At 43.4% G+C, this 20078-nt stretch overlaps 1 protein-coding gene across 3 annotated transcripts in view; it reads right to left on the reverse strand.

The window, feature by feature from the left end:
* The window catches only part of FRMPD4 (FERM and PDZ domain containing 4), a 489692-nt gene that overhangs the window by 159262 nt on the left and 310352 nt on the right, over positions 1 to 20078 (reverse strand). For all 3 annotated transcript variants that reach the window (XM_031445945.2, XM_064482580.1, XM_064482581.1), the window contains exon 2: positions 9988 to 10104. In XM_031445945.2, coding sequence (XP_031301805.1) covers positions 9988 to 10104 — 117 coding nt within the window. The remainder of the gene's footprint in view (positions 1 to 9987; positions 10105 to 20078) is intronic.

Genomic DNA, 20078 nt, shown 5'->3' on the forward strand with positions numbered 1-20078 from the left:
AAGAGTGAGAGTCTGAAGTTTCCTAGATTACTGTCTTGCTGACATCACCCCATTTTGTTTATTTTATACATATATAAACTTATTGTAGGATACTTCCAAGTTACAGAAAATTATAAAGAGTACAAAGAGTCCCTGTGTATCTTTCCTCTCTTGTTAACATCTTACATTAGTGTGGAATATTTGTCATAATTAATGAACCAATACTGATACATTATTAGTAACTAAAGTCCATATTTCATTTAAATTTTCTTAGGTTTTATCTAATATCCTTTATCTATTCCAGAATGCCATCCAGGATATCACATCGTATTTAGCTGTCATGTCTCCTTAGGTTCTGGCAGTTTTCCCACTATTCTTTAGGTACATAAACCAAGATATTCTTTTTATTGTTTAAGATAAATTGCTTAAGAATTTTCTGTTTCTTGTAACTCACAAGATTCCGAGGTGATGTACTTTTCTAGTACAAACACATTATTTTATAAAGAGCAAAGCGAGGCCCACGGTGTTCAAATGGTTTCCCAGCATCACATAGCCAGTACTAAGAGCTGCAGCCCTAGCCCAAGTGTTTTTTTACTCCCTGATTCCTTTGTTTCATGATTCTATGCCACTTTTTGCTGGGATACAATGCAATCACACTACCCCAGAAAGGTACCTTCATTACATCCTTAACTTTGGAGGTCTTATAAACAGTCACACTAAGATATGGATCAGTGACAAGGCCGTGGTGAATTTTCAAAGTCTTATTAGGAAATATAGGATATATCAATTGTGCCAAAATTCTGGTAGTGAAATTTCTATATAAACAAGTTAAGGAGAGAGAATTTTCACTCACATACTTGTTTATCAGCAACTTTCCTAACAAACTACTGAATCTAATGCTTCAGAAAAAGGTCTATTCATTCTTCCAATAATCCTTCCATCCACTTACTCGTATGTACATATATCTAAATATTTATTCAACAAATATCTACTGCCCACCTGCTGTTGCCAAGTCAATGCTCTGAGCAGCGCAAAGCAACCCCTGTTGCACTCTTTCATCTCCTGTAGTGGGACAGTCATGAGTCTCCAGCAACTTGGGGGCCAAAATCAAATGGTATCAGCATAAATTTAAGTTCACAAATCCCTTTTTCTTTTTTGTGGGTTCTAAGTAGAAATACTGGCTTTAAAATGTGGGAAACTGAAGCTGGAATGGGGAGGAAAAAAGGAGAATAAACTGAGGAGATGTGAGACGAAACCTCCAATGAGTCTAGAGCAAAAGGAGGTTGATGGTGTCATGGAAGCCAAGAGAACAGCCTAGAAGAGAACAAAAATAAATTGGGGATCTTTACGTGGGAGGCTTTATAAAATTCCGGAATGATAATGAGTAGAATTTCTTCAAAACACTATGGACAATTAACGTTTTGAAAGTACAATGGGGCTGTTTCTTCGTAGACCATTAGTATGAGCAAGTTGCTATGTAATTTTCACCTCCCTAACAATTATTTGTACTCACACGCAGCATTCCATTGTGACTGGGCTCCATGCTGCTGTCGCTTCCTGCTCCGCCATCCCCCTCCCACGAAGGTGTTAGCTGAAGGTGGGGAGCAGTTGCAAACCCTGTGATCAGCACATCTCCTCTCCCTGAACACCCACAAGGAAGGCGGGCTGGGGGGGGGGCAACAAGTTGAAGGTACTCTCATAATAAAAGTGCCACTTCTCTGGTGGATTTTAACAATGTTATTCCTAGAATACCTTTTAGAGGCAGGTCATGAATGTCAGAGCTGTACAAGAACTCTTGCAGACAAGAGATACATGATAGAGCTTTCCGGCAACAAGTTGCAAAAAAAGGGGAGGGGGGAGGGGGCCCCTTTGAGTTCCCTGCATGACTCAGAGTGCAACCTCAGAAAAGTCACTTTACCGATGTCTACCCTAGTTTGCCAGTGGACACAGCATACTTAGCACTACCCTTTAATACCCAACAGATTTGAGAGTCCCTCCTGGCCTTCCCAGTTTGAACTGCTATCATCAAACCTGTGTCCCTGCAGCAGCTGAGGGGCACACCTTATGCCACAACGATGTGACACTCCTGACTCAGACTGATCCGAGTGTCCACTGGCACAAAGTGTACCGTCATCTCTCATGCCTGCAACTGAAGAGACTCTTGTCTAGAAATTGGCAATTGATATCAAGGTTTTACTCAAGCTTTGAGAGGAGATGCAGGACAAGGGCTTGGCAGAGAACTGCTGCTTCCTGTCCCCTGGCGGACCACAGTAAAGCACGCCATCACCAGCCTTCCTCCCCTTCACTTAAGCAGAGTGAACACATGAACGAAAAGACACCTGCCACAAAGGTGATTATTCGTCCTCTTAAGTTCAGCCTACTTACTTGGCAGCAACACCCACACCCCTGACTTGGCATCTGGGACAGGCCAGAATTTCCTGCCTGTGCCCCCGCCTTAGGTGATGAGATCAAAATTGCTCTCTGCAAGGGTTGGCTCGATCCAGAAAGAAGAGATCCAAAGGTGACTCACAGGAATCGAGGGCTGGTAGGCAGCCCCAAGCCAGTATTTCAATTACAGGCTGTGATGGAAACCTGCTCATTCAGATGCTTCTCCTTTTCACAGGTTGGCTATCCCTGGGATTCCAAATGGACTTTGTGACCCACATCATGCACATCCCCAGGGGCTACATAAAAGCTCTGGAGAAGAAAGAACCCACCCCGTCCACCAGCTAACCTGCTGTCTACAGCTCCGCCTGAATGTGCAGTCCCAACTCTTCTGTAATCAAGTGGCCCAAGGAACTTCAGATAATTACAATCCCTTCAGACACCCTGGCCTGCTGGACAAAGCAGCCAAGTGGCTTTGGGACTTGGCCTAGAATGACGGCCACATGAAGTCCACCGGCAAACTTTCCAGAACGAACACACAAGGAAAATGAAGCAGCCTCCAAGAAAGGAGCACTCTGCCCTGCACAGCTCTCTGTGCTACATGCTAAGTTAGATCTGGAATGAGGGGGCCGTTTCAGAGCCTTCCTGTTAAGAGCCCTTCCATCAACTCTGCAAACTTACCTTCCAGCTGGGCGCGGTGATTATTAACTCAGTGGATAGGTGCTTTGTCAAATGTGAAAGAAAACAAATCTGCTCCAATGAAGGGAATAAACAGCCCCTAATGCTCAGCCTGGGAAGCTTTCGCATTGACACGACATAATTACCTTTCATTTTATGTAATGATACTATCACATTTACTTTGTTCCTCCCATTCGAAAATTATAATTTACCTTCCTCCCCTTGACTGGATACTCGGTCCTAAGGAAGTCATTTACCTAAACTGCATTTGGTCTTGCAGTGAAGCAATTATTTGCATTTTATGCAGAATTCATTGTGTGCACTTGGAAACCATACATTTTATTTAAGAATTCCTCACCAAAAACATGAAAAATGAGGCAACCTGTCTCTTCTCTAATATAATGCCAGTTCTTAACTCTTTGGATATTTCAAATGTCATGAAGTAACAGAGCAACCCACCCACCTCGAATGGATCTCTCTTATTTCCTTTACTGGCACAACTGTTCATATCTGCAAAGATCTTCTGTATTTTATTACCAGAAACAAAGGGTAACTTGGGTAATCTCTCAGATTCGTTTGTCTGTTGTTGACATGTAGGCTCAATCAAGCAGGAAACTGATATCTGCTTCAAATATGAAAATATTACGGAGACTGGTAGGGGCAACCACAATATCCACATCCAGCTTTACAACTTAACTCTTGATTTTTGCAGAGTAATTTTCAGAGAAGGAACAGATCAAGGGCACTCATCACAGGATGACAGATTAAGGGGCTCATCCACAGAGTCACAGTAAGGCTCGCTTGTGAAATCTTGGGGTAAAAATCAGGAAAAAAATAGCAAAGAATAGCCCTAGAACTACCAAACAATGTTTGAAAATGATCAGTTGCTTCTTCCCTCTTTGGGACATTTGCATTAGACTAGGGAAAGCCAGGAGGGAACACTTTGAGGGAAGGCTCACTCATTTCAAATTTTCATGATGACAGAATCCTTTCACATGTATGTGACTGTCTTCTGGTTAATAAAAAAAAAAATTAACCCTAACCCTAACCCCATAAACTGCTTGTATTTCTTCAGACTATTCTTTTCTGGAGATAGATGAGCCAAAATTACATTTCACATTGACCACTGAATTGACTGGCAGACAGCAACGGTTAAACTTCTTTTAAGTTGGGCCAAGGCCATACTGGAAAACAAAGTGGAAGTTTCCACCATCTCATTACTAATCTCCCCTATTCAGGTTTCAGAATTGAATTCCTCTGCATTAAGAAGATAGTGACTTGGTTTAATTGCCCACCATGGGAATTGCTGGTGGAAGAACGGAACAGTGTGTCTTGTCCGATACGCATGTGGGGCTACTTTTTGTAGACTCACAGGGTAAAGGTGGCCGGAAAATGAGTGGGCCAAAAAAGAAAAAAAGTTCTTAAATTTAGAACTTGAAAAATGAGGGCACATGGTTTGGAAATGACCCTCCAAGTCTCCTCTCTGACTACCCACCCCCATTCCTTTCCAAAGACTCCAACTTGACTCACCATAATCTGCTATCTTGCTAGCTAGTGTTTTAATATTTACTTTGCTCATGTTTAAACTTTTTCTTCAATCTACAAAGACCAAATTTCCAGATTTATGAAGCACATTATTTTGCATTAACTCTACCCACCCCCACAGTTAAACAAGCATGTTCTTATTCTATTTAACTAAAAAATGGAAAATAAGGAACACAGCACTCCCTATTGTCCATGAAACCCATTATGATTATGTGTCTCTAAAGAGCTTAAAAGAGACAATGCTTGGTTGAGAATGATGGTTGGCATCTCTGTAGTGTGAGGCCCATGGCAACAGCCTGCATCCTCACCCCTACTGCCAACAGATAGGATTAATTCTTCTGCAGGGGTTGCCCAGAAGCTAAAGCACATTCTACTATTTCACTTATCACTTCCGCCACACTCTAAGATCCTGAAAGGCAAGAACTTATCTTGTTCATTTTGGTATCTTCATCATTTAGTGATGCTTAATAAATGTTGGGTGGATGTATGTTTGGTGTGCTTTTGCACATGACCGGACAACCAGGCTGATCAGGCCACTTCTAAGGATGCTGAGTGGGGAGGGAATGGCAGGCACAGGTGGAGGTGAGCTGAGCTGAGCATCCATTGACAGAGCTGGGTCATCCGTGATCAAAGCTCAGTATGGATTAAACTCCAGGACAGAGCCGAAAGAACCGAGGCCTTTGAGTCTGACGAGGTGGTGCCAACACCAGTCCGACTAGCCCTATGATGTGGAGATCCCAACCCCTGTGAACCTCAGCCTTTTCTGTAAAAAGGAGATCCCTATGTGTGCCTTAACTACCTCGTGGGACAACGGTCAAGATTCAGTGAACTCTCACGTCTCGCAAGAATGCTCACAACTTTGGTAGTGTGATATGTAGAGCTACCTTATCTGATCCCAATCAGAACACTCTGAGAGCAAAAGGAGGTCCCATTAGTCACTATATCAGAATAATACCCATAGACCAGGACCCTCCTGGGAAAAACCTGGTTGTGTGGTCACTCGTGTACATCTACAATTATCCATCTGTATCTACAGTCTATATCCATTGGTATCTATATCTAGAATGATATCTGGATATCTGCATCCATCTGTATCTGTATCAATATCTAAGTGATTATCTATATTCTCTATGTCTACAGCTATATATTTATGTCTACAATGATATCTATATCCATGTACACCTATTATTTATTAACACTATTATTCTTAAGAGCCATCTCAGAGTACCTCACTTTCTCTGTTTCTCTTATTTTTTTCTTTCTGTCCATCTCTCCCTCTCTTAGCCATTTCTCACCAGGATGCTCTCTTCATTGGAGTTTCTCTCTTCCCATCTGCTTCTCTCCCTTCCCCTGCTCTGCTTTCTCTCTTAACCGGAAATAACAAAGAACTGAGAAATTTGGATTCTGCATCTGCTATGTTTCTTACACGATGTTCTCTGTTCCTCAAAAAACTGTATTTCATATTTTCCTAAGAATACCAACAAAAATTGTCCTTTCTTAATGGGGAATCTGGCATATTTGAACAAGCAATAGGTTGTGACTTGGTATATGTATGTAAACTTTGGGCAAGCCATTTGATGGGTCTGAGTCTCAGTTTTAGCATCTAGAAAATGGGGTAATTATTCTTCATTAAATGAAGTCAAATGCAAAAATGTGCTTTAGAGCAGCAACTGGAGCTGTCTGTTCATTAGAAACACTTGGGGAGCTCCTGGAACTCTCTAGTCCTAGACTCTACCCCAGATCTAGTTCTATGGACTGAATGTTTGTGTTCCCCAAAATTCACGTTAAAGCCCTGCTCCCCAAAGTGATGGTGTTAGGAGGTGGGGCCTTTGGGGAGGTAATCAGGCCATGAGGGTGGAGCCCTCAAAATGAGATTAGTACTTTCTAAGAAGAGACAGAGAGGTGCTTTCTCTCTCTGCCTTGTGAGGATACAGCAAGAAGGCAGCTGTCCCCAAGCAAGGAAGAGGGCCCTCACCAAGAACCCAGCCATGCGAGCACTATGACACCAAGAACCCAGCCATGCGAGCACTGTGACACCAAGAACCCAGCCATGCGAGCACTGTGATCTTGGACTTTGCAGCCTCCAGAACTGAGAGAAGTAAATATCTGTGTGGAAGCTGCCCAGTCTCTGGTATTTCATTACAGCAGCCTGAATGGCCTGAGACACCCAGGCATCCGGGTATTTTACTGCTCCTCAGACTATTCCAATGTGTAGCCAAGGCTGAGAACCACCGCTCTGCAGACTACACAAAAGTATACACATGTACATTAACACGTGCCTAATGGCATCAAACATTTTTTAACCCTATGGATCAGTAACTCTTTACAGAAAACAGGTTACCCAGCCCTACTCTAAATAATTGGGGATGGGAGAGGGAAGATGAAATATGAGCACATTTTGAACTACTCTGGGCCATATTCTGAAAAACTCCTAATAATAGAATTATCTCATTATTAACTCTGAGACTCTAACTTTGAACATGTGAACCCTGGCTCCTCCCATAGTTTTGCCCATCACTTAGAAGTAGTTGTACCTGCATCAAAAACAATTGTCTACCAGAAATTAACACAGCATTGTAAGCTGATTATACTTCAATTAAAAAAAAAAACCCAAAAAACAAAAACAATTGTCTGATGTGAGTTATCACTTAGGTCGTAAGATGAAAAAATAAGATGTCTACTCTCTTTCAAAGAGAATATGTAAGAGAGGAAAATTAAATGCAAAGGTGCTAATTATGAACCACAGATCAATTTTCAAATTGTTCTTTTAACTTCTACAACTAATGAGTAGAGATACACACTGTATTGCCAACCTGAGCTCCCCGGAAACTCTGGTAATTAGAGTATCTCTTTGTAATGGACATCACTCAGTAGGTAAGAGAAAAAAATCAGAATGAGTCTCATTATTTATAAAACTCATTAGTGACAGAGAAACAACAAACAATTTCGAAAGAAGTACTATTCTTGATGTCTTAAAACAGTGTCTCTGAAAGAACTCTGGAAATTTACTTTTCAAGTAAAAAAATCCGGAGATTTGGAAAAGTGACACTGGTGACTTTGATTTTAAAATCTGCCATTTAGTAATCAGTGCAGGTTTCTCTGTTAAGTTGCTGATTTGTTCTTATCCGCTTCAACCGCTGGCATCAGGCCAGTGTAAATGTTAAATTGACATCTGGGCTGGCCCTTAAAAATGTCAATGACATTAATGGAAATGCGTATCGGTAGCTCTAACTGGGGTTCCCAGAATCCCTAATCCACAGGCCACAGTTTGGGTTTCTGTCTATTGATCAAATGGCCTGGAATGTACAGGAAGCACAATCCGATCAGGAACAAAGAAAAGTCCATTTTAATCAGAGAAGTCTGAGATACACCTTCATAAGTTCTGAATCCATGTCTTCTAAAACTTACCTTTCTTTGGCAGACATTTTTTATTGTTTTGAGTCAAAGTATCTAGGCTGCCCGAACTGTGACAATTACAGAAATTTGTAACCACGTTACAAAATAGATGGCACAATAGAATATCAAAAAATATCATCTTTCTAGCATTATGAGGGACTTATGCAAACTATATGAAATTAACAAATCAGAATCTAGGCTATAAACAAACTGTTGGCCTTTCTTGGAGTCTTTGAGCTTTCTGAGAGATTCTGTTGCCACTGCTGAGATTCCCACCAGAGTTTCTCTATGAGCACATCCTCAGGAAAGCCTTGGAGAGCCACAGGGCCACTTCTCAAGGCTCCCTGGAGTGGGTCATACTCAAGGGAAACTGGAATCTTTCCAGGATGGACCCAGGAGACAAGCCACTTAGCCACAGACTACTCTGGAGAGGGGTCCTCCCCCCTCTGCAAATCTAGGAAGGGGAGGGACGTGGCTGCAGAGACTAGGAAACCACTCACAACACTCATGTGAGTTTTTCTCTGGCTGCTTTCCAACAGTCCTAACTCAGAGGTGCTGGGCTGTCCAAAAGACCACTCTCAAAAAACAATCTTGGCAGACATTTCTGTTTTTATCAAAATGATCCCCCACATCATGCTGATTCTATATTTGCTAATCAGTCCACAGTCAGCTTGGCTGGAAGAAAGAACGCAGCCTGTGATATTGAAGGATATCTTCCTCTTGGCCTCCAGTCTCTGCTTACTTGTATTAGGCTAGGGCCACCCATGCTTCCTGATGTCAAATCTATTTCACTGATTTCTCATAACTGAGGATATTTCACTTAGACTGGAAATCAAAACTGGGTGAATATTTGCTGTTTTGAAAAATGGAATATAAGTACTTTTTTCATACAACTGCAAAACAAAACAAGACGAAACAAAACAAAACAGCACTGCAGACTCTGTGAAAAAGTTCGGTCATTCTTGAAAAAGGTAAATGTAGAATTACCCTATGAGCCATCAATTCCACTCCTAGGTATAAACCCCAAAGAATTAAAAGCAGGGACTCAAACGGATACTTGTACACCAGTGTTCACAGCAGCGTTACTCACAGGAGCCAAAAGGTAGAAACAACTAAAATGTTCACTGACACATAAATAGATAAACAGACGTGACCTACCCAGACAATGGACTATTATTCAGCCTTGAAAGGAATGAAATTCTTACTAAATGGATGAAACTTGAGGACGTGATGCTAAGTCAAATAAGAAAGATACAAAAAGACAAATACTGTATGATCTCACTGACATGGGACACCCAGATCAGGGAGCTCCATACAGGGGCTGGGGGAGGGGCAACGGGGAATTACCGTTTAATGGGTACAGTTGATGCTGGGGATGATGAAGTGTTGTGGAATGTAGTTAATGGCATTGTACACCTAAAAGTGATTTTACTTACCATCATGTTATACGTAACATAACCATTCTATATAGATAGAACATAAATAACGTAACAATTACGCACTATATATGTTACCACAATTAAAACAACAACTACAGAGCACCACAAAAATCCCAAACCTTAGCTAGTGTTCGAGGGAGGAATTTGTACTACCACCCCTAAAGCGCATAAGCCTTTTAGCTGATTTTTTTAGTTACAGATGAGCCAGGAACACTCCTGTCTTAACTGTTTCTAGAAGGCTTTCCAAGTGACCCTCTTCCACTTCAGACTTCAGTTACCAGCCTCAGACAATGAGTACAACAGGCCTCAGGTTTCACAATGTGCACTTCAGCTCTGGGCCGGGATGCCACCCTGTGAATTGTCAACCTAAGACGGCGCCTGTCCAAGAACGAAGCTCCCTCACGTCACTAGAGACAGAAGGCCCAGGAGATCAGGGTGCTTGAGGAATGGCCTCCAGAGGCTGAGGAGTCCCTCATGTAGGTGTGTTAATTCTCCTAAAGCAAGGGTCAAACTAGAGACATCCAAAAAGCCCAAGACTGTTGTTCAAGCTGTCCGTTCAACTTACTTGATGAAGCAGTCTCGGCCATCCCGGCTCGCCGTCATCTCCCATCCATAGGGTGGCACCTGGTTCAAGCCCCAGGTTCCCGAGGGAGGTGGCCAGCCTGAAGACTTCGTCCTGTGGCTGGCAAAAAAGAGAGGAAAAGAAAAGCATCATTACACCTGACTCCTGAACATTTCTTAGGAGACAAACTCCACGAGGGGCAGAGGACTTGCTCCTCTCAACTGCGGGCTGTTTCCTCAGCTGACTAAATAATCAGAAAGAACGTTTTTGTGTCAAATACTATACTTGATATTTTTTGTTTGTTTGTTTTTATTTTTTTAATTTTAATTTTTTAATGGAGGTACTGGGGATTGAATCCAGGACCTCACACATGCTAAGCACGCACACTATCCCTGAGTTATACCCTCACCCTGATATTTTCTTTATTATAGTATGTTGCTTGCTTTTCACAGCTGCCCTAGGAGATAAGTATCCTTAACTCATTTTAGAGATGAGGGAAAAATAACAGCTCAGAAAGATTATGTAACTTTCCTGAGGACACGTGCAATTGTGAATGAAAGTTTAGCACACTTTCCATGACACTAGGGATTGCTGGGACCAGACATTAGAATGGTTTGGCATATAGACAGATATCACAACACATGAAAATAAATTACTGTTTTTAAGGATCTTACACAAATCACCCCAAGCCTCAGTTTTCTGGACTCCGCTGACCCAAATATACAATTTCCACTCCATATTAACCACGCTCCAGTCAAGGAGAGTCATAAAGCCTTAAACAAACGCTCCATTTATGTTGCAATGAAAACCCACCCATTAGCTTTTACACTTTCCAGTCCACACCTTAAATTTGACTCATCAGCAAAATGAAAGGGTAGGTTAAAGCGAACTTTCTAGAAGCCTGCCTTTCCAAGAGCAAGAGGAAAGGGGAAGTGCCTCCATGCGACAGGCTGCTGTGATGGGCAGCACTGCACAGTGACAATCCCTAACCTGAGGCCTGAGCCCAGTCTCTGGATCGCCAGATCCTGGCCACTCCTCTTCTGCCCGGCACGTGCAGAAATGCCACCATTCTCTCACGAACGCCAAAGATTCCTTCAGAGCTCAACAGTGGGAAGGAAAGATGTGATGCTATTTTAGGATCAACCCTCATCCTTCATCATTTGGCCCTTTGGCTCCAGGTGAACTTCCTCACTCTGGATGCCTCTTAGACCCTCTGGGCAGTTACATATTGCCGATGGGCACCATAGTGTGTGTGGGGGGAGGTGGGGGTGGTGGGCAGTGGACAGTGAGGACACTTCCAGGGCCTCACAGTCAGTGTCTCCAGAGCGTACCTGGGATCTCCTGATAATTAGAAAGCAGCGCCCCCCTGCCCCCACACCAGGGACAAGATGCACAACGTGCGCAACTGTCCGTGGCGGGCCCCCCCACAGCAAACATCCAAATCAGGGGTGTCAAACTTTCTGTGAGGAGAGGAGGCTTTTAATTCTCTGGGATGGAGGGTAACTTGCTCCCATCTCCCCACTCAGACATCTGACCACAACCCAACACTTCTCAAGGGAAACCAGCCCATTTCCTGTTCAGTTTTCTGGAGAGGAACTGGTTTGTAGAATTTTCACCACCTCCGTTGCCTTTCTTGAACTTCCTTTCAGTTTTCCCACATCCTTCATAAAGTGTGGGGAGGAAGAGTTCACTAATTTAACTCAGGTCCCACGCATTGAGAATGCCGCCACAGGGCTAGTTCCCATCAGAGGACTATGACAAGAAAAGACACAGCAAGTTTTTGTTCCTCTTCTCTGCGCCCGAGCCAGCGGGGGCCGTTTCCTCCGGCGGTTTTTGCAGAACGTGCTACTTGCTTGGAGTGAGAGGGCTCATGGCTTTGCCCCACTGAGGGTCTACAAAGAGCCCGCCAGTTTCTCCACAGCAGCAGAGAACGCGTTTGGAAGGCTTTCTGAGGTGGGACCAAGAATACAAGCCCTTTGAGGTATAAACACGGTATATCCTGTTGTTAACAAGTTTTGCAAAAGCAATCGTACAGAAAGAGGTGACGCAAAGGACACTTCTGCAAGTGAAAGGAGGCCTGTGTTGAGAATGCAACAATTTATCCGGAATTACGAAATTATGTACCATCTCAGAATGTTCACCTTTCCCAGAGGGGGCTAACTTATTAAACAACCAACCGTTTTCTTTCCTTTTCTCTTTTCTTTCAATCTTTCTTTCCCCTTGAAGTCTAAATCACTAAAAGAAAGCTGTAGGCTTCCTAATATAATTTACAAGCAAAATACAGTGATACAATAATGAGCTAGAGGCAGCCTGAATTTTATTATAAACTACATTCTGCCCCGGACAGTATGTTCAGGAGGCAGCAAACAACAGTTCAGAAAGATGTTTTCAAATAAAGCCTTTTGTCATAAAACACCCAATCACATGCTCATACTGGAAAAAGCCAAAAACACTCATTCAGTTAATTCAGGGTAAGGTAAAATACGTCCCATGCAACATTTGGGATATATTTGCATTAAAAAAATTATTTGCTGGGTTTTTAAACATTTGGGGGGGTGGTTAGGTTTTATTTCTGTCTTTATTTAACAGAGGTACTGGGGATTGAACCCAGAACCTCGTGCATGCTAAGCTATGCCTTACTCCCCATTATTGCTGTTTCTCAGAAATTCCAATTGAACTGGGCATCCTGTATTTTACCCGGCAACCATGGGCTTTGGGAAATACAAGTGCTTGCTACTGACAGTTTGGGCTGAAGTCCAGCAGCATGCATTTCTCCTGGGTGTTTGTGGGACATGTGAAATCTGCATGTTATCAACATCCCCAGGTGATTTATTTAGGCATTAAAGTTTTCCTAAGTACTGCCTACATCAGAGGCTTCCAATGTGAAGTCTTGCCACACAATGCAGTCACATGGGAGAATTTGTTAATGACTGATGCCTGGGACCAAGGCCAGGCCACGTGAGTCAGGATATCTGGGGACGAGGCCCAGGCATCGGTACTTTGTACCCTAAGGTGGCCGCCCACTGCTGAAGGTAATTCTACCGTCTTTTCCAGCTGACTAGATAGAAGCAGCAGGGTGTGGCGGTCAAAAGCACATGCACTGGAGCAGGAGGTTCACCGAGTGGTCCCTGGACCAGCAGTAGCAGCAGCAAGAGCATCATGCAGGACTCTTGTTAGAAATGCAGATTCTTGGGCGCTACGCCAGACCTCCTAAACCAAAATTCTGGGGATGGGACTGACCCAGCAATTTGTGTTTAACCAGCCTCCCAGTAATACTGGTGCCCACATTTTAGCCACTGAGTTAGAATCAGACTCTTTAATCCAGGCTCTGCCTCTGACTTTCCATAATCTTGAGCAAGCTAGTCAACCTCACTGAACCCCTCAGTCCCAGCTACTCCTCTGTAAAATGACAGAAATGGGACCAAATCTTTGGGAAAATACTAAGTGCAGTTTGTAAAGGTCTCAGTATGCTGCCCAGCACATAGCCTAGGATGTGCTATAAATTCTCTGCTAAATAAATCTCTGTGTCCCCGCAAAGAGAATACAGGACTTTGGCCGGTTATGCAAGTATCAATGGTTTCATCCATTCTCGAAACAGCAAAAGGGTAAAAGGCTCAGTCACCTATTTTTTTTTTTCCAGTCTGGCAAGAACAAGGCAGGAAGGGGCTGAAGCAAGCCAGTGACACCTTCCTCTAAGGTCAGACGTAGATGATTTCAGCAGAAGTAGAAGAAAATATCAGAACGCTTTTACCAGGCACCACCATCCCAGCTCTGTGTGTGATCCACGAGGCTGAAGGGCAATTTCCAGCTGGCTCAGGCCAGACCTTGAGATTCCTTGCAACTCTGATATTCTGTGACTTCAACCTGAGATCATGGCTGTGTGAACCACTTTCAAACACTTAGCTCAGCCTTAAAAATAGCGACCTACATTGGCAGGGCTATTTCAGTCACTCCAGAAACTCCCCACGACTGACTGAACTGGTTTGCGACTTTGTGTTTCACCCATCTATTATGTGCACCGGATGGAAACTGTCCTGGACAAAAAAGATCCTCACACTTTCTAAGAAGTGAGAGCAGCAATGAACGGTCTAGGCAAAACTGCAGAACTGTTCGTGTTGAGACCACTGGTGGAAGCCACCCATGGTCGCTTCCTGTGTACATGCCTCTAAGCCCTGGACCAAATCTTGATAGCAAATCTGCCCTAGGAGAAGGCGGTTTCTTGGAAACCACCTGCAGACTGCAACCTCAGTTTCCTTAGAAACACACCTCAGTATCAGACAAAAGGGATGCTGTAGGGGAGAAGGAATGAGGTCTGGTTCTAAAGTCTCAAGTCAGACAGATTTCAAATTCTGCCACTTACTAGCTTTGAGACCCTGAACTCTTCTCTGTATCTTTTTTTTTTTAAACTTCATTAAACTACAGTTGATTTATAATATTGTGTTAGTTTTAACTGTATGGCTTCAGATTCTGTTCCATTATAGTTATTACATGATATTGAATATAGTTCCCTGTGCTCTATAGTAGGTCCTTGTTGTTTATCTATTTTATATATAGTGGTGTGCATCTGTTAATCCCATACTCCTAATTTACCTCTCCCCTCCTTTCCCCTTTGGTAACCATCAGTTTGTTCTCTAAGTCTATGAGTCTGTCTTATTTTCATCACCAGGAAAACAGAATTCGTCTCACTCAATAATTTGCACTCAGGGGTGATCTTGCCCCTGAGACACGTGGCAATATCTGGAGACGTTTTGGGGAGTCACAACGGGGGGAGGGGTGCTTCTGGCATCTAGTCGGTAAAGGTCGGGGCTGCTGCTGAACACGCTACAGTGCACAGGACAGCCCAGCACAGAGAATGATCCAGCCCAAATGGCGAGTGTGCCCCTGCTGGGCTCACAGAGTTGTTGTCAAGAATAAACAAAGTAATGACGGCACAGTTCTTAACACAGTCCTTGGCACATGTGGGTCCTCGGTACACTTTAGTTAGGGGAAAAAGCCTTCTCAATGTTTCCACTTAAAGCCCAATTAATACTAAGTCAAATGCATCTTTACATCAGCGAGAATGTACCTTTGCATCAGCGTTCACATAGCCGCTTAATAGCTTCCTGGCTTTGGGTGAATGACTTAGCCTTTCTGGGTTGTAGTTCTCCATGTGAATTGCAAATAGCAACATCCAGCTCACGTGATGTTACGCAGATAAATGTTATCCCTGCGATGCTTGACTCATTTAGAACAGTCTCAGCAAATGGTATGTGGTGTTAGAAGTGGCAGACGTAACAGTAATGGAAATAACTTTTGTACTTGACCTAATAGTGTCAATAGCCTTTCTCCATACCTAATTTCTTGTGATAGTCACAAACCTGCTTCCACAGGTGACAGAATATCTGCTAAAGCATTAATGTTTCCATTTAAAAAAGGAAGATATTGAGGCGCAGAGAGTGTATAACTTGCCCAACGTTGGGTGGAGGCACCAGCTTTCCTTCGAGGGCGGGAAATAGGCATGTAGTCGGGAGGCCGCGGGTTTCGGCCAGCATCGTGTGTTACAGATTGTACTGGGGATGGAAGTGGGGGGAGGGCAGAGTCCACCCAAGCTCACCCAATGCAAAGCTCCTGCTGGTGTTATGCAACTAGACAGAAGAGTGTCCAGGACTGAGCCCTGAGGTTTCCTGCTCCAAATCCCATATTACTTGCACGGTGCCATAATGAAGTGTGACTTCAACTTACGGGGCTGCCTATGTACCTCATAATATTTAGGACCAGTGGCCAGGATCAAGCTGTATCCTTTGAACTTGGTGTTGGGAAATTAATTTTCAGGTCCATTTCTGATAGGGAAAAACCTAAGCCACAGCTATTCAGTTAGTCATCCCTGATGGAACGACTCAATACAAATCCAGTAAAATAAAAAGTGACCTAGATATTGACCATCCTTATCTCTTTGGACTCACAAAGAATCTTTTCAGAATAACCCAAGTGATACAGCGTTAAATACGGTGTTATAGGATGTAAAGCACTTTCTCATTTATTTTGCTCTAAACGGTGGCGGGGTGACAGTACCTGAAAACCTAGAGAACTCCTAACTTCAAACAGCGTGCCAACAGATGACCTTCATAGCTGACGTGCCATGTGGGTTAAGGTAAAGGAAGCAGAAAATGAGGGAGAAAAAATGAACAAAAGATGGCTCTGGATGAATCTGAAAAGCTCCAAATGTGCTGGCAGCCTTGTTCCTTTTGTGACCAACTAGGTGGGCTCCACTGGGGCAGGAGGGGGTCCTGCCCTGCAGTTTCTCATCCCATGGATCAGTGAGGAACTGACTGACCTCCAAGCCTTCTGGTGCCAGTTCAGAAGGCTGGCGACACATACTTTCTGAATTAGGTGTGTTGTCTCCCGACTCAGAACTAAGCCTCTTCGTTCAATCAGGATTCACTACAGTAGTCACAGCATCTCAATCTCATATGAGGTAACAGCTTCCCACCCTATGGCCCCTTATTAGCAGCTTTAATGCAGGTGCACATAAAGAGAGCTATGTTGATAGGACGAGATAACATCACGGCCACGCACACAGAAGACTCACCCTCCCAACTACTTTTACGATGTCACTTCTGTTACCGTAAGGAGGACAGGGAAATACAGTAAACAGGAAGAAGCAGGCAATTCAAAACTCCTTTAAATATGAATACCAAGCCTCATAAAAGCAGAAACTCAAAAATACATTCATTATGAAATCATTTTAGTCCAGCAGAAATGTATTATTAATCAAGAGTTTAACTACGGTAAAAGACATTTGGATGTATATCTTCATACCCAAATTTAAACATTTTTCTGATTATTTTCATCTGCTTAGTTGCATAATTTACCAACCCACACAAAAAAACTAACTGTGTGATTAAACATCCCTGGGTTTCACTGCAAACTTCTCACCAGCTTGTTGAATTATTTGTTTCCTAATGGGGAGAGATTACCAGGAGAATTAAGTCCAGGCTAACTGGTTCTCCTTCCAAAAATTTGCAGATATAAACTTGAGCCTCACTGTGTAAACAATCCAGTGACAGACCCAAGACATCCTAAGAGTCTGAGGCCACATATCTAGAGTCCCCAAATGTTGCACACAGGGTGGCCATTAAAGTCAGTTACAGCTCTGCCTCGAATTGAACTTTGCATTTTTGCAAAGTGCATTTGCATCTACGGGCTTACTGAATTCTGTGACTCTGTGAATCTGGGAGGACAACTGTAATTAGCCCTGTATTGTACAGGAGAAGACAGATGCAGGCTGGCCGGGCTGGCCGAGGATGCTGGGGGAGCTGGAGCTGTTACAGAGCCAAACGCGGGAACAGTCAGCCCCTTTCACTCGGTCTGTAGTTGTAGCTCCCAGGTAAGCACATGGTGCCAAGTGGATACGCTACGCTGGGTGCACACCCCGTGAGGCCAGGGCCATGTCTTCATCTTTCTACCTCTGCTGCTCAGGCTAGCGTAAGCACATAGTAATGTTCACTGTGAACTGCACTCAAAGGAATCCCAGCTACATGATGGTCCTGGCTCAGAATCTTAGGCATTAAAACCATAGCTCTGGGCATTCAAGAAGGTAAGAGTGGGTGTTAGGAGAGGAGGGAGGTAATATCTGTTTAGTAACTACTGTTATTAACACTTTCATGGGTTATTCCTTTTTAAATTTCACAATGGCTTAACAAGAAGGGTCAACTGCAGCCATAACAGTTCATCTGACAATGGACACCAATTAGCCGTTTAACCAAAGTTGGAGATCATAGGAGAGTTAAATGAACAAAATTGGTTACAAAAAAAGTATATACAATATGATCTAGTTTGTAAAAAGAAATCTGTGCACATAGGCAGAAGAAAATAGTCGGGAAAGACAGACCCACAGTGGCTATCTCTGGCCTGTGAGATTGACGCGTTTTGCTGTCTTGTGGGTCTGCCTTCATTTCTATTTCCTGTAATGTACAAGTATTACTTTTGTAATTAAGATTTTATTTTAAAGAAAAGAAACTGAGAAAGGGATAGGATTCCCTATAGATTTCTGGTGGATTCACAGAAGACTGGAGAGAGGCGGTCCTCGACGGTGTGAGTGCGGCTGTAGAAAAACAGGTATGATCACACGTCATTCAGAGAGCATTTCAGCATTCCCCCAGGGAGGGCAATTTAGCAGTCTCTCTCTCCGAAATAAACTATGGTGCAAACATGGTGGGACACGTGAAGCTGTTATAAAAACAAAAAGAATGAGAAATTTGTTTGTGTACAGATCTGGAAAGATCCTGAAGTGAATAAAACAATAAAGACAGGGTGCAGAAAGGCGCATAGCCTGCTACCATTTGTGTAAAAGCCAGGGAGGAATAAAGCAGAAATAAGGCCCAACCATGGAGTCTAGATTGACACGCAGCTGCGCTGAACCCTGGCTCCACCTCGGAGCATCAGAATTTGAGCAGGTTCCTCATTCTCCTCAAAACAGCCGCTTTACCTCCTGAAAGCTGAGGAGAATACTAACCATCTTGTTGGATAGTTGCGAGGACGATGTGAATTGTGTTTAAACCCCGCCCATCTTAACACACAGAACACACGCTGACTAAGGAGCTGGTACGTACCACATGCTGTTCCAGGTGCCTGAAACACTGCAGCGAACAAAACAGACAACAAAAATCAAAGCCATCAACACAGAAACAAACAAACAAAATCCTCCTCCCCACCCCCCCGGCATCACCTGGCCCTGATCTTCATTTCTAGCATAGATCCAACTAATGTTTTCTAAGAACATGCTGCTCCTTTTCAACTGAGTCATCCATATTCCCTGAACACACGTTTCCCACGTTCACATCTCCAGATCTTGGTTCATGCTATTCCCTCCGGCTGAAACATTCCTCTTCCCCTGACCCCGGCTGCTGATACCTCTCCATATCTGTCCAAATTTGATGCATCCTCCAAAACGCCTATCAAATGCTACCACTGCAGAAAGCAGTCCCTGAATATCCCTGCCTTGAAATGATGACCTCGCTGCCCTAAACTCCTGGGAAGCCACTGTTTCCATCACTGGGGGAGCATCTGCCTTGTATAATTGCCAATGACTGTGTGAATACATGTCTTCCTAGATTGTAAGCTCTTGAGAATTAATAGCATCTGACAAAATTCGACATGCTGCACTTAGCTGATGCTCAGTGAACACTTATTTGTTCATATAGTCATTGCAACTTGAACTCTCCTCATTGGCCTTGCCACCTTGAATTGGAATGATCTGTTACTTGTCTGTTACATCGCCTGGCCAACTGTGATTTCCTTAGGACACGGGTGCATCTCCTTCATCTTTAGACCCCTGGAATCCACACCGTACTTGGCAACGGTACGTGTGCAACATACACGTTTGTTAACTGAGTTGCTCTGTTAGACTTGGTTTACTAAGGGCTACAAAACTGTACAGAAATGGGAATTTTATCATTGCTTTGGAGGGGGAACACAAAGACATGGAAGCAATAATATAACCTCTTAATATTACCCTCTGTTATTGAATGGCTGGGTGGATCTATGTCTCTGCATGGTCAAAACGTACAGACGTGGGACTCACGGGCCTCCAATCCTCACCTCTGAGTTCAGCAATGGCCAAGAAGCCCAAATTACTTAACTGGATCCAAACCCACAACCACTTTTTACATCAGCATTGAGTATAATATTTGGCCCATGGAAACTGTTTTATAATAGCATTTGATTGAACAAACAAATGAACGAATGAATGAATAGCAGTCAACTTCAGAGCATCCTCCAAAAGGAGCCATATGACAATGACTAGGCGGGTCCGGGATTTCAACAGACAGACCCTACAGCCCAGAAGGCAACACCACACGCAACAGGAACTTGCTGCCTTGGCATTCCTGAAAGCCTCCTGTTTTTGTGAAGACCAAACTGTGATTCAGACGCCCCAGATCAAAATCACAGAGTTTAAGACTAAACTTTAGTAATGCTACATTGTCAAGCCTAGATCAGTTTCCTTGATATAAGGTCATCTTCATTTTTCCAGTTCAAGGTTCCCTTAGCTGGAAATAGCTCTTCAGTGATGACAAGCTCACAGTCCCAACCAGGACTCTCTTTCCCCGACTTCT

This window comes from Camelus dromedarius, chromosome X, assembly GCF_036321535.1.
Source record: "Camelus dromedarius isolate mCamDro1 chromosome X, mCamDro1.pat, whole genome shotgun sequence".
Lineage (NCBI taxonomy): Eukaryota > Metazoa > Chordata > Mammalia > Artiodactyla > Camelidae > Camelus > Camelus dromedarius.